This window comes from Olea europaea, chromosome 12 (genome assembly GCF_002742605.1).
Source record: "Olea europaea var. sylvestris chromosome 12, O_europaea_v1, whole genome shotgun sequence".
Classification (NCBI taxonomy): Eukaryota; Viridiplantae; Streptophyta; class Magnoliopsida; order Lamiales; family Oleaceae; genus Olea; species Olea europaea.
This window is the reverse complement of record NC_036248.1, coordinates 11,239,185-11,264,511: the sequence shown is the minus strand read 5'-3', so window position 1 is coordinate 11,264,511 and position 25,327 is coordinate 11,239,185. Positions and strand designations below refer to the sequence as shown.

General features: G+C 33.0%; 1 protein-coding gene and 1 pseudogene across 1 annotated transcript; one reads left to right on the top strand and one right to left on the bottom strand.

Annotated features, from left to right (window-relative positions):
- The first annotated feature begins 9,452 nt into the window (after nucleotides 1-9,452).
- LOC111406965 (anthocyanidin 5,3-O-glucosyltransferase-like) lies at nucleotides 9,453-10,502 on the top strand. Its single transcript, XM_023036316.1, has 2 exons — nucleotides 9,453-9,772; nucleotides 9,999-10,502. Exons 1-2 carry the CDS (start codon nucleotides 9,755-9,757, stop codon nucleotides 10,332-10,334), a joined length of 354 nt encoding a protein of 117 aa, XP_022892084.1. The 5' UTR covers nucleotides 9,453-9,754; the 3' UTR covers nucleotides 10,335-10,502.
- Nucleotides 10,503-11,232: 730 nt separating this feature from the next.
- Nucleotides 11,233-12,951, bottom strand: LOC111405621 (annotated as a pseudogene).
- Nucleotides 12,952-25,327: the final 12,376 nt, after the last annotated feature.

Sequence of the window (25,327 nt, the reverse complement as noted above, 5' to 3'; positions counted from 1 at the left end):
TTAAAATTTGATTTTAATTAAATTCCACGGCCTTGAGTTTTGAAATTAGAGTTGGAATATAATTTGATATTTAATTAAAATTTGATTTTAATTAAATAATCCCGCCCTATAATTGTGAAATTAGAGTTGGAATCTGATTCAATATTTAATTAAAATTTGATTTTAATTAAATATGCCCTCTAATATTAATATAATTAATTAATTAATTGTTCAGATCTATTTGTCTAAAAAAGTTTAGATGACCTTAATTGCTAGAAACTTGAAACATGTTTACATATAATATTAGATATTATATAAGAATACATTTATGTGATAAATGCATTATTAGTGGATGATTATAGATTCGACCATATGGATGTGTTGAATGGTTGATTTTTATTGTTGTCGTTTTGTGGGCCTACGAGCTCTTAATTGTTTTGAACCTGGGAGTACATTATTATTGTCATTATTCTGGATCTACGAGCTCTTAACCATTTTGGATCTGCGAGTCCGCTATTATTATTATTATTATTATTATTATTATGGCTTGCAAGTCCAATTACATTTAGACCTGAGTGCCAACTAATATAGGATACATGTTGCAACTAGACTAATTGAAGATACAAGAAGAGGAGAAAACCATGGAGATGGTGCATTGATACCGATTCAATGCTTTAACCCCCTCGGAATTGACCAACTAATATTAAGTCACATTTATAATTGCCTTCCATCATTATAATGAAAAACCAGAGTCCCAAATCGTGTTAATTTGTTGAGTACACTTAGGTTGGTCTATTAGGGATATGTTTGACACTATAAAATATTAGATATTTCCGAATGATGGGTCCGATTTAACTAAAATTTATCTTTTGTAGAGTACACTCAAGAAGATAAATTTTAGAGGCATGTTAAACTAACACATAAGATGTGTGAAGATAAAGAGTTGTCAGCTTAATGATTTGGGAGTTGTATGGAGATACAATTGATAATAGTATCTACCCAAATGTTTTATTAAGATTTATTGAGTACACTTAAGGTCTTAATATAACAGATGGGATCCCAGCCCACTGGGAGTGAAGTATGGACTCCACAAATTTATGTGAAAATGTCATAAATTTGAGTTAAACAGTGGGAGCATAATTATTTTAATAAAAGTCTATGCTAAATTAATTGATGCATTTCATATATTATTCTTTTTCTTTTTCGTCATTTATATTGAATCGTGAATAACCATGTGTATTTGAGTAGCATACCGGATGCCAATAACCAAATTAAATTTTCTTGATTGGCACCGCTATTTGAGAATTGTTCTCACGCATGAGAAAATTGGTCATGTCCTTGAGTAACCCTTTCTAGAGACACATGCTGATGACCAAATAAATAAGAGGTGACTATTATAGTAACACAGTGATGACAATATTACTGCAACATGTGTGATGTTTGCGTTACGTCACTAGAGTTACAAAAGCAACTTGACAGTATAGATACTGACCATGACTTTTCATTTCAAAGAGTTGTATGATAATAATCGTGTATAGAAGGATATGAGACTTCCAAGCAACTATACCGATGTAAAATGATAGATAAATCTTCAGTCAATGCTCGTGTACTGAAGATGATTAGCATTGAGAAGTAGTCCCAATCAGGTTCAATCATGAACTATGAACTAAGTATTGACTTAGTTTTGTAATCTCTATCATAGAGTTATTCATACTAATTCTGAATTAGAATTATGATATGAATAAACTCGAATTAATACTCATTAAGTTCCTCAATATGTTTAGAACTGTTAAGCCCGATATCAAAGTTATTAGTGGACAAACCATTGATTCCTTTAAGGGTGTTAAGAGGAAATCTAAAGAGACTTTGAGAAAGCATCCAATATAGTTAAGACAGTCTAAATGAAGGACAATACCAAATCTAATGACCTTTGTCTTTATTATAGAGTGAAAGGTCATTGGAAGAAACACTGCATGGCATATATCTACTTCATGAGTTTCTTAGGTATTCGATACCAAATGTGGATATCATATTTATATAAATATGGAGAAACTAAATAGAAGTAGACCACTGCAAAATGGAGAAGTTGACCTGCATGTTAAATATGAGCAAAGGTTGCTACATTGCCTGTAAGAATATACTTTTTGCTATTGCCTTTAAGCTTAGTATTGTAATTAGAGAAATGTAACTTTGTACCAACCATAACTGGAACATTAAATGAATTTCATGTTTGGACATGTACTATTTTAATGTTAAGAACAAGTATTGTTCATGCCTATCTTGATTAAAGATCTTAATGGTTGTGGTAAGCTACAATATAACATTTATATTCTAAACACTAAGCATTCTATAATGAGTATAGAAGTTAAGAGACATAAAAAGATATATTCTGAATATTACCTTAATTTGGCATGGCGAACTTTGTCATATAGATGAAATACAATTACAAAGTTACATAGAGATGTATACTTGGGGTCAATTGATTTTAACAAGTATCAATTATGCATGTTTGGCACAATGACCAAATTTCTTTTTACTTGAAAAGGAGAAAGGTCTGCATAATTGTTGGTCTAATGCATATTGATGCATATGGACTCATGTCAAATTATGTCAGGTGAAGTTTCTCTTATTTCATCAAAATTACTAATAACTATTACAGAAATAGTCATATATGCTTGATGAAATTCAAGCATGAAACTCTTGAAAGATTCAAGTGATTCAAACTTGAAGTAGAGAAACAAATAGGTAGATATATTCTCACATCAAGATCTGATCGAGATGGGAATATCTTAAAGATTAAAATTTGGATTATGTAAGAGAGAATGAGATTCTCTTGCAATGAACTCCTCCATATACATTGTAGCATAGTGTGTATCTGAAAGGAGGAACCGTTAACTATTAGATATAGTGCGATTAATAACAAGCCATGCAAATCTCCCTAAATCGTTTTGAGGTCATACACTGATTGCAGTTTGCGGCACACTAAATCATGTCACATTTAAGTTAGTTAACAGAACTCCATACGAGCTATTGAAAGGCAATAGTCCCAATTTATCTCATATGAAAGTTTGGGACTGTGAGGCTTATTTGAAGCACCTTGAATCGGATAACATTTAGACTAAATCCTATAAATACATATTTGTGGGACATAAAAAACAAATATTTGGATATCAATTCTATTATCCTATTAAGAAGAAAGTCTTCTTCTCACGACATATCGTCCTCTTAGAGAAAATGTTTACTCTAGGAGAGGACAGTGGGAGCAAAATAGAACTTGAAAGAGTTCAAGAGTCCACAAATATAGTTAACCAAGTAGATGAATCCGAGTTTGATCTCATATCTGATATGGGGCATACTCTTGATCAGGAAGTAGAGACTCCTGAGGACATGTCAACTCTGTATAAATCTAGTAGGATCATTTGACCTTCAAGAAGGTGCGAATCCATGATTACTAATCAAGCATTCCTGATCCAGGATGATGAATCTACTAATTGCACAAAAATAAAGTCAAATGTTGAATTAAAAGAGATAGCAAGAGGCCATAAAATTCGAAATGAACTCAACGTATGTGAACAAGGTTTGAACCTTTGTTGACCCTCTTGATAGGATAAAACCCATATGTTGTAAATGATTTATAAGGAAAAGGTCGACACGGATGGGAATATCCGTACATACAAAGCAATGCTAATAACAAAAGGTTAAGTGTTAACCTTGACAAAACCTTTCGCCTGTACCCATGTTGAAGTCCATTCAAATTTTGGTTGCAATAGTTGCATACTGTGACCATAGATTAAAGCAAATCTCTTGGAGCTGAAATCTTCGATTTGATGAAAAAATCAAAATGTTTGATTTTATCAAATATGAAGACGAATTGTGTGTTTACAAGAAGATAGTGGGAGTATTGTCGCATTCCCAATACTATATGTATGATTATTAATAGGAAACGACATTTTCAATCGTTGCAATTGTGGTTGGTAAAGGATTTTTTATGAAAGATATGTGATAAGCAACCTGATCTATAGAGATAGATCTAAAGGATTACTTAACTCATCCCAATCTACATAGATAAAATCTTGAGAAGATTTTATATGGAGAAACTGGTTTACTCTTAAGCCATATGTTGGAAAGGTTCCAAACGTGAAACAACCATTGGTTTATTGGTAGAAACCTAATATATGATTGCTTCAGAAGCAGCAAGGAGTTGCAATGTGGATCAAGATATTCTTTAATGAACTTGAGATATTTTCTAATATTATTGATCACATACTATTGTATTGTGATAACAATATAACCATCGCGAAAGCAAAGAAACTAAAGTCTCATCAATGATCCAAACATGTATTAAGACGGTATAATCTCATCAGAGAAATAATACATAGAAATGACGTAAAGAGAAGAACGAATTCCCACATTTGACAATATTGCAGATCCATAGACAAAAAGTTGTCATAGTATAAACATGATCCTCATGTAAATTCTTATGATATTGGATACATATGTGATTGGATCTAGTGCAAGTGGTAGTTTGTAAGTGTTATACCCTAGGTCCAATCAACCTTGGACATAAATACTTTTAATATATAATTAATGTGATTTAATAACAGATCTATCTATTAATTAAATAATAGAGTCCGTAGATTCAAATTTTCGTAATTTGTTAATCACAAGGAATTGTGATTGTGAGATACAAATTACATATGATTGAATCTTAAATTGTTCGTGGTCGTAAGTAATAACGAGATACGGATATCATCATTACGTATAGACTATCACGTGTAACATTTCTTACTTGTGAATTAAGTAGTTGATCTCACAAGTTGAAGTGTTGTGACACTTAAATGAACACGTGGATGTTTTGTTATAGAACAAAATATTAGAGACCTGCCTAGAGATTCCACATAGATAACTATATGAGTGTCAGTTGTTAATCTCTAACGTTTGATAGTGAGATTGGTCATTTAACTTGAGGTCGTCCTAATATCTTATATGAGGACAGTCATGCTTTGATGGTGTTGGATGTTACTCTGCAAAGGGCTGCTAATACGACATCGTTCGAATATGTCAATAATCGTATGAAAATTGTGAATGGCCAATAAAGGATTCGTCACTCTTAGATAGTAAGAGATTATGTTCTGCATTTCATTCAATTAAGTAGATAACGAAATCATTGACCAATGTGTACTCATAAGTCGAAAATGAGTTTTCAACTTATATTGATTTAATAGTAGAGTGAAAGATATGATAGATAATCGAGATTGACACACTTCCATATCTCGTAATTGATCGGATCATATTGACGAAGTGATTATTGTTTCACGGTAAACGAACGAGTTTGATTTTGTCATACCAAGTGACATTTTTCGTCACATATATTGCCCTGATACATTGCTAGATGTCAGTTTGGGACGACAAGTGTGAATTGGTGATAAATTAAAATGGAGTTTTAATTTATCAATTTTGATTAGATCAAAATAATATTTCATGTCGTCAAGCATCGTGATCGGGAATATGATGGGTCGCGCACAAAAGGAGAACTGGAAGATTGTAATTTATCAATCAATTAATTTAACAAGCGTTGGATAAATTAATTAATTGGATTTCTTATTTATAGGCTTGAATTAATTAATTGGATTAATTAATTCACGAACCGAATTTAATTAACGAGTTAATTAAATATTGGACTGGATCAGGCCAAGCCCTTTTGGGTTTATATAAATAAGTTATTAGGGTTTACAATTTTGTAGAGATTCATTGATTTTGCTAGCACAAGAAAAATACTTTTATCCTACAATCTTGTTTTCTGTGTGAATCATCGTTGGAGACTAGACAATTGGACAGCTGTGGGTGACAAATCAAGGTTGCTGAAAAAAGAAAAAGTAAGGGAGTTTGTAAAAGATACAATTTCTATTTAAATACAAAAATAAATTTTGGTGGAAATTAAAAATTGTTTTATTTTCTGTGCACGTTTAAATAAATTCCCAAAAATCAAGTGGCCAATTCTGGGAGAGGGATACAGCACAATGGTGTCAGCCATGCTAGATAAACTCATCAATGGATATGGTAATGAAATAAATCAAAATGGTGTGTCATATATAAAGCGGCCATACGTGCTGTGTGCCCAATTTTTACTGTCGGGACGTTCCAAGAATCTAAGTTTGATAGTGAACTGCCTTGATATGTGTGAATGGCTTATGAATATTTTAAGAATCCAACCATATTTTAGCAAGTTTGGGCCCATGCTAGACAAAAAGGATGGTGGCAATCAATTCATATGCGTTTGTGGCTATCAGTTCAATTTTAGTTTTTCCCACATTCCATCTCTGCTCTTCAATATCTAAAGGTTGAAACCCACATTTTTCTACTCTTCAATATCTTCATATGTGGCCCTCGCAAGTACATTCAAATTGCATCAAAGGGTAAAATAGTCATCGAGGCTCAACGACATTATCATTCCTACATCCATCTCTGACAAAAATCTTAGTGGTTGTACCGCATAACCAAGCAAGTACGGTAGGAAAATGAGATGTGTTAAAAAATAATAATAATTAAAATGAGCATCAAATGGGTTGTTACTCTTTATTTTTTATTTTAACTTTTTAAAATAAAGAGTGAGTTTGACTTTTTAAATTTAGAGAGCTAAACTTTCTTTCTATTCATAATGTACAATGATTGCATTTAATAAGTCACAAATTTCGACGAGTAATATTATTTAACATCATTATTGTTAAAATACTACTTTATCTGATACTAACGCAACATTAAATAATATGTATAATTCCCCCGTTTGTAACCCATTTTCATTTGGAAAAATGCATTCTTTCTATCAACATGGGTCCCACATGATGACAAATATTTTTTGAATTGACTAGTACAATTTTTATCTTTTCCAAAATACTCTCATTTGCCTTCAATGACCCACCATTTTTGACTTTTCCACCTACCATAATTTTGGCTCACTATAAAGGGTAATAAAGGGATTGATATTTACAAAGCTGTTTGTGTACATCCTCTAGTCAGTGCTTTATCAGTGGAAATGACTAGTAACACGCAAATCTTTTCTAAAATGAGAGTGCGAAATGGACAACAAATAGGGGCTTAAAATAAATCATTTAATTCTATATTTTATTGATTCTATAATTTAATATTACATAAATTGATATTCTAACATCACTATGCTAAATAACATTATTTAGTTTCAATATTCTACTTCTTAAACTATTCAAACAGTTAAATTGAATGGCTATTGACATAAGACAAATTATTTTAAATAAAATATGAGAAGAAATTTATAAATGTTAATTGAGAAAAAAGTAAAATGAAGAGCCAAAATAGAGAGTATTATTGAAATATATAAAAGGATTTTTGAGAATTTCCAATTTTTTTCGAGTTCCTTAAAAATAAGGGGGTGTTTAATAGTCATTTTTATGTAAAAATGCATTTTAAAATAATAAATTGATGTGAAATGTGTGATTGAAAAACAAGGAATTTTTTTTGATTTACGTGTAATATTATTTTAATAAAGAATGTGTGATTGAAAAGAAGAGAGGGAAAAATACATTTTAAAAAAAATGGCTACCAAACGAGGCCTAAGTTTCTATTCAACGAACGTGATTATTGACAAGAACTTATTGAATCCATAGTTTGGACCTTCATCACAGTGAGCAAGGTCTTGAGTCAATTTGGTAAATCTATTTAAACTTTCTTCTAGATCAACAGAAGTTCCATCTTAAAAGAAAAAGAATTATTTTAGTAAAAAACTTTTGTTAGGAACAGTTTTAAACTCATATTGAGCCTTCAATTCGGTCCAATGTTCTTCAATAGTTTTATTTTCTACCATGGTTTTAATCACATTTTCAAAAAGATACAAGAAGATAGTATTCCATGCTATTTCTTCCAATTCGATCTTTTTTGAGGTCGTCATATCTTTTGTCAAAGAACCATTTAAGGTTGTAGCACATTTTAATTGTATTAAGATGGCCCTTATCTTTTGACTCCACATACTGAAATCTCCCCTTCCATCATATTGGTTTATTTCAAACTTAGCAGTTGCCATCATAGATTCCAAAAATGATATAACTCATTTGAACAATCCAACGGAAGACACATAGTGAAAAGATACTTTACAAAAAAGGGGTTAAGCCAGCAGTAGTGCACACGAATTTATATTCTCAATTAGTAAACATATCACTCTAAGTATAAAATAGAATCACAGACAGGAGTGAGGTAGTCTCAGCCTTGTTGGCAGCCGCAGTGTGAGAGTTCGATTCCTGAGATATGGAATTGGAATCTTTGTGGGCACCAGTGTACAGGCAAGCTCTTGTTCCTGGCCTGCTGGGGCACATCCTGAGATTTACCTCCCTCACAATGCTCCAGCAGAGGGGAGGTGAAGGACCCTCAAAGTTGGGGTTCAACCTTTTTTTTAGAATCACAGATAGAGATTACAATTCCTATATTTCAAAGATTTCTCTTGCAAGATCCTCCAGCTATACCCCAGCATCGAGTTTATCTCAGATTTCCAAGGCCTCTTTAAAGCCTTTGAACAAAGACCAATCTTGGGAGGGAGTTTGTGTAAGGTAAATCAAGGGAAAATCAAGATATTCTAATATTTGGAATTACCAAACAATGAGATATTGGAAAGGTCTCATCAAATGAGTTCAAAGAACTTCGATTCCTTCAATTAAGTTCACATAGTTTTGAAGTTGATTTCAGATCCATAGTTTGCTCGAAGATCCGGCATTACAATTTACAAAACCAAGCTTTGATATCACGGAAAAGGTCAAGAAAAACTCAAGATTAATCAATGATTTAAAATCTAATAACAGAACATATAAAAGAAATTGCAGAAATAAAAAATCAACATAAAGAATTTTTTCGGCCAAAGCCCCAGATGTTTAACGACCGCTTCTAAAATCCCCTATTGAGCTTCCATTGTAAATGGATAAAGCTCGATTGCACTATAAAGCCAAGAATATGACAGCCACAGTACAATCAGTTCAAAAATCTCACGGTCAAGTCATAGAGACTTATCTTTAACCAAAAACTTTGGATCGAAACACCGTCTATCCACAAATCACAGCAGAACACTCAGTTCTATCTCTAATGTTCACTGCTCAAACGAATCACACAGATTCTTTACACAAACCATTCAGAAAAGCACAACAGCCTTTCGATCTGGAGTATATCTGTACATTGGAGATCTTCTAACATTTACACAATCTATTGAATCAAGAATGAGAAGCCCTAACACGAAGTATGAGGTTTTCTGAAGCCCAGTCCTCGAACCCACAGAAGTTGGAAAATGAACAAGTCGTATAGCCAAATAGTCTCTTTGATAGATATAAAATCAGAAGATCTAGAATCAGATCTGAGGATCACCAAGAAGCCAAGTGTCACAATCGAAATGATAGCATCCACTAAGAAAAGCGTCATTTTGAAAACACGCTTTCTTTACAAATTTTGGAAGCACACCTTTAACAATGGATTGCCTAGGGTTCAAAACACAACAATCCCAAATGCACTACTTTATTGGGCCTCTGATTGCAAGCAATGATGGAGGCTGTAGAAGTGATGGAACATGAGTGTTTGAATTGGTTAAACTCACAGCCCAGTAAAAGTATTATTTTTCTGTGTTTTCGAAGTATGGGATTGTTCACGGCGGAGCAGCTAGCGGAGATGGCCGCTGGGTTGGAAAATAGCGGCCACTAGGTTGTTTGGGTGGTGCGTAGTCCTCCCGCGGATGACAAAACCAATGCTCCACCAGTAGAGCCAGACTTGGATGCATTGCTGCCACAAGGTTTTTTCTCGTCTAAAAGTTTAATTACTTGTAATCTTATATTCACCTCCCTACAGTGATCGATTTAAAATTTTCCTGTGAAAGAGAAATATTTGAATAATTTATAATAATTTGGTGGGTCGATTTTCAAGAAATGAGAACAGGAAGATTTGATTATCTGTTACACTACAAAGTTAACTATCATATTTATGATAACGTTTATCTATTTAAATTTTGTCTTCAATAGGCTTCTTGGGAACTAAAGATAAGAGGGGCTGGTGGTAAATTCATGGGCACCGCAAGTGGCGGATTTGTGACATATTATGGTTGGAACTCAATTCTAGAGGCTATTTGCGCGGGTGTCCCAATGTTAGCTTGGCCACTGTATGCAGAGCAAAGGATGAATAGGATTTTCATGGTGAAGGAAATGAAGGTGGCATTGGGTTTGACTGAGTCTGCCAAGGGGTTCATGACAGCTACTGAGTTGGAGAACCGACTTATAGAGTTGATGGACTTGGAGAATGGGAACTTCCTTCTTTTGTACATTTTTGTGGATAACCAAAAGGTTAATATATCCCTGTAACATTACTCTCAATTTGCTTTACTAAATGGGAAAAGTTGCAGTATTAGTTCCCAGATCATGCTACGTGTACAATTTTTTTTTTTTGCAAATTCCCTTACTCACTACTCACAATAGGGTGGGGATCACAAGCCAATATTTTTTAAATTCACGTGAGGTCCGTTATTTTTGTGAGAGTGAGTACACCATTTTGTCAACAAGATTTTGTACAAATATCTTTATCTATTAGTTCTCAACGTATCGTCGTTGCAGTATTGGTTACCAATGTATTGTCGCCGTAGCTAGATATTTTTCTAATACTAAAAAATGAGTGCGTTGGTCCTCGACTTCATTACAATTACATATTATCTATCTTCAATAATAACTGTTTAAATCTCTGATAAACACACAATTCTAAAACGTTGGACTTTATAAAACTGAATTTTGCTTCTCATCTTGGACTGACGTATAAAGTTTGAAGGAGGCATGAATTTACTATTACTAAAGACTGATTGTACGCAATAATGAATAATCAAAGTAAAATAACGACTTCTTAGGTTAAGAGTATTATTTACTACTGAAACAAACGGTACCCTTGGTCCCTAAAATGGCTAAGCTCTGACATATGGGGTTGAAACTTGAGATAAGGCACATAATGCATTTCACTTATAGTACCGACCCACAAAATTACAAGAATAAATTGAGATAATAAATTTATTTATTTAGATTTTATCTTTGTCGAATTTACTTTGGCACTAAGGACCCACGTCAATTTTCATAAATGGCAAATACGAGGCTTGAACTTAAAGATTTTATCTACTCTGTTACACCTCCACATCTATAGTAACTAAATTCTCTCCCCCTTCGTCAAAGCATAAGATTTTCGCTTAAATAAAAATGAATTAGACATACACAAAAGACCTGTTAAGCATATAGATACATTTGAACAATTTTTTCCCGACATAATTATTACATGATATTTCGTATTTCAGAAATTGTCGAAATTTTTATTGAAAAGCATAATTACGCGCAACTACAGTGAAGGATATGAATTACAAACACATCTTGCTAAAACATTCCATGGTAAATAATATATATTGCATGACAAATCTTGCAAGATCGGATACTCACATCACTTATATCGTCAATCTTGGCAATTTCCATGACTCAACTAACTTGGCCAAGGCAACAATGGATGTACCGCCTTCACTCATAGCTGCCTCTGCCTCTGCCTCTTTTTCTTTGGTGCGCTTTCTGACCGATTCACCTTCCTTCGAGTCCATCAACTCTCTAACTCGACTCTCGACCTCCTCAGCAGTGACAAACCCGTCTTCTGATTCGTTCATTGCAGAGCCAACTTCAAGTCTTCCACTAACACTACCCTGTTGAACTTTTGTTCAGCATAAAGAGGCCACGCCACCATGGGGACGCCCGCGCACAATGCTTCCAACACCGAGTTCCATCCACAATGTGTCACGAACCCGCCAACAGATTTATGTCTCAACACCTCCACTTGTGGGGCCCACGACTTCACCACGAAACCCCGGTCCTTTGTCCTATCTAAGAATCCACTAGGAAGTAGTGACTCCAGATCTGGTTCAGGAGGAGGTAGGAAGCGCTTGCTCTTGTCCTCAGAGGGTGGAGAACGCACCACCCACAAGAACCTTTGCTCGCTTCTCTCCAACCCAATCGCAATTTCTTTCAACTGCTTACCTGAAAGCAAACCAAGACTCCCAAAACACAAGAACACGACGCTTTGGCTTGGTTGCAAATCGAGCCATTTCAAACATTCGTCCATACTCTCAGTTCTACCTCGTTCTGTTGCCAATAGCGGTCCTATACAGAAAACAGGTGGTGTCGGACCATCAGGATTGCAAGATCCTTCAGATATTGCTTTAAGAGATTTTGATTCAAGGGACTCGAATGAGTTTACAATAACTCCAGCTGACTTGGGCAAATGGAGAAAGAAATCTAGAAAGTAAGCATATTCGGCCGAGGATCGATCAAGAATTGGATCTGGCATGTGTGAAGATGGTATCGGTGGTAACCCTGGAATATCCAAAAGTGAATTCAGATCTTTGAAACTTTTAGAGGTATTCCGATGTATGGTGGGAACGTAAAGGAAAGAATCAAGACAACAGACACCAGAAGTGAAGAAATAATAAGTTGGGATTCCGAGTTTGGTGAAAATGGAGAAAGCCGGGGTGCAAAAGAAGTCGATTATGACGGATGTGATGGTGCTGGTGCTAGAGATCTCTTGAAGGGCTCGTTGGACATTAGGGTTGCTAAGGCGGAGGGTCTCGAAAATAACAACTTCCATGGACGAGAAAGAGTCGAATGTAAGGGAAACAGAAGGTAAATGGTGGAAGGTGATGGAGGGGTTGGTGGCGGAAACTCGGTCAATATAGGAGGCGGTTAGCCAGTGTTGAATGATGGAGGCACCGTGAGAATTGCAACGGTGAAGAAAGGGTGGTGGTTGAGTATGAACTTCCCGAACTCCACCATCGAAATCAGATGCCCCATGCCTGGGGAGGGATATAGAACAATAGTTTCCATTCTATAAAGAGAATGATAGCAAAACTCAAGACTCTTAGAAAACTTTGAACTTGAACGAGAGGATTCCAAGTTAAATTTCACAAACTAGTATGTATAGACAAGTCGAGATTACGTACAGTATTCCTCACACAACCAAAAGTTGGAGTTAATTCCTCAAATAGTCACTAAACTTTATCAAAAAATTTTAGGAGGTCATCGAACTTCCAAACTTTCCTAAATAGTCACTGAACTTTGTAAAAAGTTCCCAAAAGGTCACTGAATTTCAAAACTTCCTTAAATAGTCATTGAACTTTGCAAAAAATTCTGAGGAGGTCACTAAACCACTGTTGTATGGGGTCCCAATTTGCAAAGTCAAGTGACCCCCTAAGAACTTTTTGAAAAGTTCAGTAATTATTTAGGAAAGCTTTAAAGTTCGATGACCTCTTGGAAACTTTTGACAAAGTTTAGTGACTATTTAGAGAAATTTTGAAGTTCAGTGACCTCTTAGAAACTTTTAGCAAAGTTCAATGACTATTTGAATAATTAACTCCCAAAAGTTGATAAGTGCCCGTTCTTGGTTGACCACCCATATGAGCAAGACTCAAAAATTATCTCACGATACTCCAGGGGCGGGATGGTGGGGGACCCTTAAAGTTGGGATTCAACATTTTTTTTTAAGACTCAAAAATTACCTGGAAGTTGTTGGAGGGAAATAAGTGATTTGTGTAGGTTATCAATTAGCATAACAAATTTAAGAATATAAAAAATAAAATTCTATAATAACATAAATATAAGAAGAGAGTTAGAGAGCAAGTTTTATAAAATCATGAAACGGACGTTGTTGAAAAATCGTGTTATCTCTCTTACATTTGGATACTTTCAACACTATACAACTCTAAGATAAAATTCACATAGCTCACCATCAGTTTTTCCTCATGGGCACCATCACATAGAGATAAATATTAAGTGAGTACGGAGGCCTTTGGTCACGAGTCCGATTTTTCCTACCAACATTTTTTCAGTCGAGCCTGTCGCACCGGACTTGCCTAATGTGATTTACTTGACTGACATGGTTTGTAGGCTATTGCGTCAACCAAAGGACACTATCGAGGTAGCTAAGAGGGGAAAAAATCCAGAAAATCGAGTTGATGGAGCCTTAATTTTTTGGCCAAGCTTTTACTCGGATAAAAAAAAAGCCCGAAACGAAAGTTTCGGCTTGACTCGTTGACACCCCCACCAATATTGTTGAAAATTAATTTAATTAAAATAAGTTACACTATAAAATTATTACTTTTAATTATGTATTAAAATTGAAAACCTGTGTGAGTCTCATTTTTATTGAAATTTGTATTTTAGAACAGTAGGATTGATGGATAACGTGTAATTGAACTAAAAAAGAAAACTGAAAAATTAAAAATGTTTTAGCTTTATTTGGTCACCATTATGTTCAAAATACATTTTTCTCTTTTTTATTTTGAATTACATATTCTTCAATAACATAATATTACACGTAAATTCAATTTTTTTTCTTATTTTGTAACAACACCTTTTTCATCAAAATATTATTCCAAAATGTATTCTGGACAAAAAAGGGGGCTTGAACGAGCTTACTTTTGAAATTTTAAAACTTTTTATTTTCTATTACAATAAAAGAAATGCTAGCAATACATGAGTAAAGTTCTTTGTAGCTTCACGGATGATGACATGCGCGGGTTTTTAATCAAAATATTATTTCAAAATGTATTCTGAACAAAAAAAGGGGGGGAGGGGGTTGAACAAGCTTAATTTTGAAATTTTAAAACTTTTATTTTCTATTACAATAAAAGAAATGCTAGCAATACACGAGTAAAGCTCTTTGTAACTTCACAGATGATGACATGCGCGGGATTTCACTGGGTGTTTTAAATCTATTTTTAATGCAAAGTCCAACGAAATTATTCCACTTGACATTTTGTAATTCTGTTTGTACAGGATGCCTATACTTGTAGCTTCTTTCATCTTTCCAAATCAACAATCCGCACATTTAAAATAAACAAAATCAAAATATAATTCGCAATGAGTAAATATTACAGTTCACACTTGCTTGTATAATACAAAAATTAGCTTCCTGATTCTGTTTTGGTTCTGGGTCGCCATAATTAAACTTAAAGGTAATGGTCCCATAAGATTTGTAACTCAACTAGAGATGTTAACGAGTTGAGACGAATCTCGAGGCTCGGGTTTCGACTCGAGTAAAAATGGTTGGAACTTTTTTTGCCCTAATTGAGCCGAGCAAAAATCTAGGCTCAACTGAAACTTTCGGCCCGAACCTTATTGATCCGAGCTGGGCCAATTCACGTATTTTTTTTTTATAAAACACAAGCAGCGTCAGCATAGCTGTCTGTAGTTTTTTTTTTTTTTAATTGTTTAAGGGTGAGCTCATCGTTTTTTTTTTTTTTTTTTTTTTTTTTGTTTAAGGGTGAGCTCATCACGAGCCAAAAATGGCCCACGACATGAGCCAGCCCGAGCCTTGAGCAGGTCTACTCAGACTTTTTTCTGGCCAAGCCACGGGAACTTTGAGCCAACGAGCTAAATTAACATTTCTAGACTCAACGTGCAAAGTAAAAAATTACAAACAAAAACAACACTAAGAATTTTGGGCCAAAGGCTCAAAAGGTTTAGCGACCACTTTCTAATACTTAGTCCCCCGTTGAGCATCCATTAATATTAAACTCGAATCCATTAGCACTACCCAAAAACAGGCAAAGTTTCAATTATAAGAATACCAAGTTCTCAGATCTCTCGCACTTACAATATTGACACGACCCGTCCCGAATCACCCTAGTGGACCCGAAACGTGATGTGCACCGATAATAGATGCTGACTAGATGTCAAATCTATCACCAAAGCTGACAATGAGTTACTTCAAAAAATGCAACAAAATCAAATACTTATGTAAAACAAAATGCGATGAGCCCAAAATATTTACTTCATGCTGCATCAATATGAGTTATTATATTCAACATGTAGTGTGGCTCTCATTCCGAAATCATTAGGCTCTTCCAACTAAAAAAATCAATTGCTACCTGTAGGAAAAATCATGGGAAAAACATATGAGTTGATAACTCAGTGAATGGAGAAATTCGAAAATAATTATATTTTTTCAATTTTATATTTTTATCGAAAATCGAATTCATATCATTTAATAATTCACAAGATAATATCATGTAATTATAATCAAAAGTGAAATATTCACATAATGTCAAAAAATATCATCTCAAAATCATGATATAAACATAAGATGGTAATTATGCTATAATCTCATCAAATCAAATGTACTAAAAAATTCACCAAAAATATACCCTCTGATTAAAATCTGTAATCCGCCCGTCGGGTTAAAAACTTTCGCCACACGCCTTTGGCCCTTTCGTGAATAAAAACAGGTCTCAAGACATCTGATAATTAATTCTAAAACACGGCTAAGGCCCCTCTGTGAACTAGAAGAAGTACATAATCAGGGTATTTTTCTGGTCCATCTCAATATCACGTCTCACATACCAAACAAATCTCAATATCACATGTCTCATATATCAAGTCACAAATGTACAATAAATAATTCTTGAAATTTCACATGTATCATAATAAAAGAGATTTACATAATAATCATATAATCGAACACATAATTACATATATTTTGCTAATATATTTAATTTATAAATACTTTAAAAATATTTATATTTTTCCACTCACAGAACTATGTAAACCAAAATCAACTCGGATGGTACCCTGTCCCGATATCCGTATCGCCGATTGAAATATAATATAATTTTTAAATCAACAATTAACTATTTTAAGTAATTTCAATAATTAAATAGGCGATAGCCAACCTTAATTATTTCACGTTTAAGCGATTTTTAAGGTCTCTTTAATTACTAAAATTAATTTTTCTTTCATTTTATTCAATTTCATAGTTTATTATACTTAACCCCTTTAATAAAATTGAATTTAATCTAACAACTATAAAATTAAACATAATTTGAAAATAAGTAACATTTTACTTACCTTTAACTTTGAAGAATTTAAGCCTAATAGTAGAAGAACTTATTTTCTAGCATGCTAGCAAAAATTTTCTACTTTTTTTTTTCCTTTCTTCTTCTCTTTTTGTTTTTTCTTCTTTCTTTCGCTTTCTTTCATTTTCTCTATGTTGTTGGATTTCTCTGTCTTTATATTTGTTTTTGTATGTGAATGGACTTATATATACATAAGATTAGGATGAAATGGATTGGTTAATATTTAAAACTTAACCACCGCCTCACTTTTCCACTTTTGTTTGCTTTTCATTTTTTATTCTTTTTGTTTTTGCTTGACAATGTTGACTTTTCTTTCTTTTGTTTTATTTGTTTGTTTTTTTAAAATTAAGGTATTACAAAATTCACCCTTTTAAAAGAATTTCGTCCTCGAAATTCAATTAGCTAGAGGTCCAACATGTAAGGATCTAGAGCTCACATTTAACTTCCGTTACCCATAATGTCTCATTAATTGAATGATGTCTCCAACAAACTTTTAGTCCCAAAATTTAATCCTTCCCGTCATAATTTTAATAATTTCCTAAGAGTCAATATATGGTATTCTCATCTTTTCCTTTTTCCAAATCTTAGGAAAACTCAATTATTTTCCAATTTGAAGTTCAAGATACTACTTTTCATATTCTCAAAATCTTCACCTTACGTCAAATTTAAACTACCCTCTAATCAAATTCTTTTTCTATAACAATGGTTACATAATTAGATCGAATAGCATTCTTTCACCCATTTCGTCAAACGTCCTTGGAATATTTTAATATTATATATAACCTCAATTATCGTCAATTTTCTCTAGTTTTTATTTGTCAATTCCATGAAAAATAAATAATATCTCAGTCTCCTTTAATTAACTAGCTATAATTGATAGCCTCTCTTTTAAACTTGTCTTTATAGCATCTAACACTCTATCAAAAGAAGATGCATAATGTAATTTAATTATATAACTTCTTACAACTAACCAAAGATGAATACTCCAATTTCATCATGTAATTAACAATATTGTCTAAATATAATTTTATAAGTCTATCTTTTGAACTGATTATATCATTTAAAAAGAATCTTGTAGCCTTTATCAATCTATCCACAATGATTTTAAATTCTATTTTGTCTCCATTTCGTGTATTTGGAATCCCCGAACAAAAATATTTGAGGGTAACAATCTCTATTCTAAATTGACAATATCTTCAAAAGTTCAATTGTTCATAATTTTCTAAAATTATAGTTATCCCCAACAAAACAATTAAGATAGCTCAATATGATGTTCTTTTCCTTTAATTCTATATCACCCAATGATAATAAATACAGAATTTTCATTTCCACCATTTCGAATAAAATATACCTTAAAACTCTAATGATTGATAAGTATTGATATTTCTCGCAATGTAATGACATAATCCCAATATAACCAACTCCAAATCATGTTTTAATCATGCCTCTACAACAATCTATCATATAGTTCATAATTCATCATTTTACTTCAAAACACGTTCTAAACCTTAACATAATCCATTATCATAAATCAAATCCCATCAACTTTTGATACAAGAGTAAATGTTTTCTCGGAATTTAATATTATAGCAACACTTTTTACATCCTTAAATCCACACAAATTTGGTGCTATTTCTTTCTATGGAGAGACAATTATAACAATTAATCCATGATAATTCTATACTCTTATTCCATAAAGAGGCCATCAGCCTATCACCAATGCATAAACTTTCTTGTATATCGCCCAAAGACCGTCAATTAAGATTATAACCTAAAGATACAGTTCCACAATTGTATAAAATTTACATGATGATCGTCTTAGACTTTAAGCTATCCAAAATATCATCCATATGTTCCATAACTTGCAGATTTCAAGAAGAATGGAATACTTTATTCATGAAAACTACAAATACAATCGAAAATAACTCAAAATTTACATCACTAAAACTTCATTAAATTCACCTTAACTTCAAAATTTGGCTAAATTTTCAAATTCTATGGAATATAACACAATACTCCAACAAATGGTCTTAAAAAAATTAATTAACTTAACAACCCCAAATATATCAACACATTATCTTGTTATAGGGCAACCATAATATTCATTTACTTGTTATTCACCATATCATATTATAATCATGTAACCTTGTCATTTGTCGTCATATCATAGCACCTAAAACATTTATTTATATAAATTTTCCTTAAGATCATGAAATAGTAACCCTCATACTTATCACGTGAACCTTTTACACATCAATATACCACTCAAGATTTCGTATGTTAATTTTCCAATCTCAACAAATTCCAACACTATCATTCTCTTTTTCCTTTTTTTTCTCGACACACATAATTATACCTAAATGCACATATCTACTTAATTCTATTTCTTGAGGGAAAAAAAAATTACCCTATAACAAATAATCATTATGATGTCTATCCCTATTTTCTCACATCCTTTATAATCAACAACTCATAAATAATCAAAATAATTAGAATTACCATTAATTTCCTCGATGCCTAAAGTACACAATAACACATTGTCATCTCTCAATCAACAAATCATCATTTTGTCTTCCACAATTTCTTATCATATAGCATAAATATACACCATCATAATTTCTATTATCATCCCATAAAAGTGGCCACAAATCACCACAAAATTTGATAACGCTAATGACCATTTGGTTTCAAGAATAATTAAAAATCTCCAATGATTGTCACCAATCACACATCATATCATTTCCTTGTATTTATCGTGCAAGCTATAGCTAAAAAATTTTCTATGTACTCATAAAAAAATCATGTAGTTCTACAAATAAATTGATAATTAAGTGGTGTAACATCTGTAACTTCGAATGCCCCGCAAAATCATCACAATCTGTTCAAATCTTAATAGGTTACATAAACACATGGGTCCAACCCAACAACTAATAACATTTCCAACCATTGGATCAATTCAACTACCATACTTATATGCTAGTCGTTTCTAAATCTATTAAAAAAATACTTTTCTATCATTTTTGGTTCTATACATTTGAGCTAGAGAGCCTGTAATTTCCGCCACCACGACATGTGATCATACCCACTGAACATGCATGAAATAAAAATGTATGAACCATAAAAATTTTCAAAACCATGCTTTGATACCACTTTGACATGACCCGTCCCGAATCACTCTAATGGACTCGAAACGTGACGTGCACTGATGATATATTCTGACTAGATGTCAAATCTATCACTAAGGCTGACTATGAGTTATTTCAAAAAATGCAACAAAATCAAATGCTTATATAAAACATGATGCGATAGGCCCAAAATATTTACTTCGTGCTTCATCAATATGTGTTATAATATTCAACATCTCTTTCTTTCATTTTCTCTCTGTATCTCGACTTCTCTGTCTTTATATCTGTTTTTGTATGTGAATGGACTTACATATAAATAAGATTAGGATGAAATGGATTGGTTAATATTTAAAACTTAACCACCGCCTCACTTTTCCACTTTTGTTTGCTTTTCATTTTTTATTCTTTTTGTTTTTGCTTGACAATGTTGACTTTTCTTTCTTTTGTTTTATTTGTTTGTTTTTTTAAAATTAAGGTATTACAAAATTCACCCTTTTAAAAGAATTTCGTCCTCGAAATTCAATTAGCTAGAGGTCCAACATGTTTTTTTTTTTTTTTTTTTTTTTTTTTTAAATTAAGGTATTACAAATATCCTCTCAAAGCATCAGTAACAACTCTCACAAGAGAAATATTGATGTTTACTCCCTCCCAAGAACTTAAAACGCTAAGTATTTACAAAGAGAATAACTAATAAGAACTACACAGAGCAGACGAAACAAGAGAAGCTTTTAGATTTTTTCAGAATGAAATCCTAAAGTCACAAGCCTCGACTTTATATGAGACAGAGCTAATTATATCATCCAACAGTGCAAGATCAACAACATGTTAGCAATCCAAAAAAGTGCATTTTCAATTAAAAAGCGTGTTCAACAAAAACATTTTTACCATAATTCTAGATTCTTCAGCTTGTTGAATCAATTTGGGCCATAGTTATAGTAGAACTGATAGCATACAGCCCGCATATTTGGACTTCACAAAATTCAGCAACCCAATTTTTACAATCTTCACCTTTGTTACTATTTGTGACTATACTATAGTGGATTCCAACATAATCAACACAAATTCATGTGCTCTTATTACTTGTTCACAAGAAAAGAAAAATTAGCAAATTTCAAGATTCAATTGTCTCAAAGAATCAATGAACTTATTAAGTTATATTACCTCTATACTTGCGTCAGAAAGATTTATCTTAGTCGAAAGTTTGGTCAGCTTAATGTCACCCTTTTCAATTATATCTCTGAAAAAATGAAATTTAACATCTATATTTTTGAAACTATCCTGAAAATTTGGATTTTTACTCAAGAAAATGGCACTTTGATTATCTAGAACATAACTTTACCTGATTTTTCGTAGGTCCTAATTCATTTAATAAGCCTTTCAACCATAAGCATTCTTTTGCTATCTTAATAGCAACAATATATTCAACTTCATTTCAGGATGAAACAACCAATTTCAGAAGTTGAAATTTTCAGCTAATGCGTGTACTATTTATCGCATAAAAATATGAAGTTATAGACTTCCTATTATCTAAGTTTTCAGCAAAATCAAAGTCAACATAGCCAATCAATTTAAAGCCATCTTTATCAATTTTAGACATAAGTCCTAATTGACATGTGCATCTCAAGTACTTAATCAAATTTTTCATAGCTTTCCAGTAAAGCTCACTCGGGTTACTCATGAATTTGCTCAACACACTTACAACATGGGATATATCTAGTCTAAAACATACCATTTCATACATGATAGATCCAATAGCATAGCATATGGCACATCCATCATTCTTTTAAATTTGTTAGGTCTAAAAGTGTAATTGGCAATTCTGTGTACAAAACGAACTTAATTGCATATTTTTAAAAGTCAAGGACTCAATTGAACAATGTTGTAAAAGTTAGGGACTTAGGGTACAATTTTGTAAAGTTGTTTGGTAGGGACTAGGGTTTGAGTTTAATGATCAAATCAAGAACGCGACGCTGAAATTTCGTTAGCTTCTCGCCCTGCCATCGCTCGAGCGTAAAAAACAGAACCTACGTCGCTCACCTTTCGGCCTCGTTTCGCTCAAGCGAAAGTGTGTCGCTCGCTTTTCGCTGAAATATCGTTTGAGCAACGGTGTTATTCCAAAAACCCTAATTCACGTTTTCGAGATTTTTACACGGCCAAAGACACATATTGACCCCACGTATAAATAACACGAGTCTGGGACGTGAAAGAGAGATTTCCACTTTGTGTCTTCATAGCAAAAACATCTTCACATCACTCTTAAGAGATCCAAAGCGAAATCAATTGGAAAATCCATAATTCTTGCAATCCTGGCAATCAATAGTTGGGGAAAACATCATCCTTCTTGAAGACAAAACACCGTGCTTCCTTATATCAGTTGAGGAAGGGACTCTTAAAAGGGGATTGAGAGAGGTGAATCAAAGCGCAATTACAAGTACAAGAATAGGAGGTTCTTGGTGTTCCACGTGGAGAACGTTCAGCACAGACCAGGAGGCTGTAGGAGTGGTGAATTAGGCTACAGGAGGCTAGAGAAGTCTACGGCAGTAGATCGTAAAACTGTGGCAGCGGATCTTAATGGGTACAAGATGGGCGTATCATTGTATGCTCTGAATTATCGATAGTGGAGGTAATTAGCTTGGTTCCGGAGTTTTACCCATGTTCTGGGGTTTCTCCGTCATCAGATTGTTTGTTATTTACTATTTTCCATAATATAAAAACTATGGCATTCAAACTTAGGGAATTGGACTTGAATGATTAATCATCTAGAAATTAACTAAAAGTGACTTGTTGCTTTAGTTAAGGTAATTCCGCATGTAAGGTCAAATTGGTTAAATTATAATCTACAACGTAAATTTGGTAACGCATAAAATTTGATTTTGACACTATATCAAGTTAGACGAACTTTCTAGCATATCTAAACGTTCTAAGTGACTTTTCAAGTGGTATCATAGCATACTAGAATTCTCAAAAGTCATCTTATGTTTTAGGTCATTGATCAACAGATAATTTCACATAACTAAATAAAGGTAAACTAACTGGCTTAACATCATAAAGGAAGAATCTTTTAACCACATTTTCAATTTTAGTTTTTCGTGTTAAAATTTATTTTTCATTAATTCTGTTCATTTTTATTTTCATGCCTAAAACCTTTCTAGCACGTCCTAAATCCTTCATTTCAAATTCAAATTTCCACTTTTCTATTATAGAGTTGAGAGTAACAAAATTTTGACCAACTAGAAACATGTTATCAACATAATTATTTTGATTGTTTTGAACATTGGGCTAATAGTGCAACTATCACGAATGTCTAGAGACCAACTTGTTACCAAGAAATAGGTTAGGGATCTATAGTTTAATTTCCTCGTAATATTATTAAGGTATTTTCTTTTTCACCCTCCCCGTCTCCACTCCCGCAACTACAAATAAAACTCAAATTCAAGTCCCTAATCTTGTAAAGATTTTCTCTTACTATTTAAACTAGAAATCGATCTCAATATTTATAAGTTTAAATATGATTACTGATGATATATATCATAACGATTAGAATTAAGAAAGAGAACTATATACATACCAAATTTGCCATATTTTAATTGCATTAAGTGTCCTTAATTTGAACTAGATCTTGATTTCAATACTATTTGGTTAATTAGCAAATAGTATCCCTGACCCTGGTTGTCATTCAAAGTATGGCAACTTACAAAAATACCCTTACAATTAAAGGTCTTTTGAAAAATCATATGAAATATTTTTTGGAAGTAAAAAATACTTTGTGAAGTTAAAAAGTGACATAATGTTAATTTTAAAAGTTATGTGTCACTTTTTTATTAAAAAATGTCATACAATATCACTTTTATTAAAATGTTACGCTTGTCACTAAAAAAAAGTAATAGAAATCAAGAAGGTGAACAAAAAAGTGACAAATACTAAAAAAAATGACAAAAAAAAAAGTGACAAAAATTTAATAAAGTGGCAAATTCAAAAAAGTGACACAAATTTAAAAAATTACACAGATTAAAAAATGACAAAAAAAAGAAAAATGACAACAATTTTATGAATATAAAATCACTTATATAATTTCAAACAGATACACTAATGTCACCCAAAATGAAAACAATCACTTCACTGACTAATTTTCGAGCACCACACTTTTCTCTCATTTACCCACCGTCCCTTTCTCAATCACTCTCTCTCTATATTGTACACTGCCTCTCTCTTTCATGTTTCTCGCTTTTTCTTCCTGCTTCTCAAACACTTAGATGCAATAAACATAAGCTTCCAGATTTTCCACAATTATCTACGAATGGCGGTGGCAAAAAGGCAGCAAAGCAGATTCCTGAAAAGTTCTTCAATGGAGGCGGGATGGAAAATTTTATGCAACATTCTAGGTTCTTCTTCTAATTGTTGGAAAAAGATGGCAAATGACTCACTTTTGGCACACTTTTCGTTGTGACTCATTGGTCCAATTTGAAAGATCAAAGTTGATCCGTGTTCTCCTCCGTGAGAGTATCAAAACCACATATTTACTTGCCAAAATTGATGAATGAATGAATGAGAAATTGGAGCTTAAAGATGACCGTTGGAAAATGGTTTATGTGGGGGAAAAAAGAGTTTGTCCCACATAAAAAAAATATGAAAGCAAGAACCACTTTAAATATGGTTGCACATTGAAAAGGTGTAATCATGTGCAGCATAGAGGCTCTCTCCACGTGCGCGGAGGGGGGCGCAAATCACGGATTGAAATAGCTTTCAGACCTCGAACTTCTGTGTAGACGCGACCTGCGTACACGAATGTCGGACCAAAATAGCAAAAATTGACTCGTTTGGAGTGTCCACATTTTACAATTTTTTGCTTTCTCCAATTGACCTTTGAATTTCCTAAAACTGCCAAAACTCCCTCCAGTGTTTATTGTTATGGAGTTAATAGGCAGGTTTAAACATTTATAAAATGTTATTTTTCCAACAGTTCCAGCACATACAGAAACACATACGAAAATAGGAGAAAAACATTCTGCAATTTTTTCTGTCTGCATCTCGATTTATGTTCAACATTATCATTGTGGTGATATTATTTGGATACTAGTCAGTTCATCGGAGTTGTATCTATGATGCTCAGATTCTAAAAATTTTACAGTTGTATCCTGAGAAATAGACGCTCAGATTAGACCTCAAGCACTTACATTGAGGGGACGAATCTGTTTTAAGGAAATTGTACTCACACAAGCCTCGGGTTGAAAATTAATCCATTATTTACTTATATATTTTACGATTACACCTTTGCAATTTATTTTTGCAGATTTAATTATTTAGCATT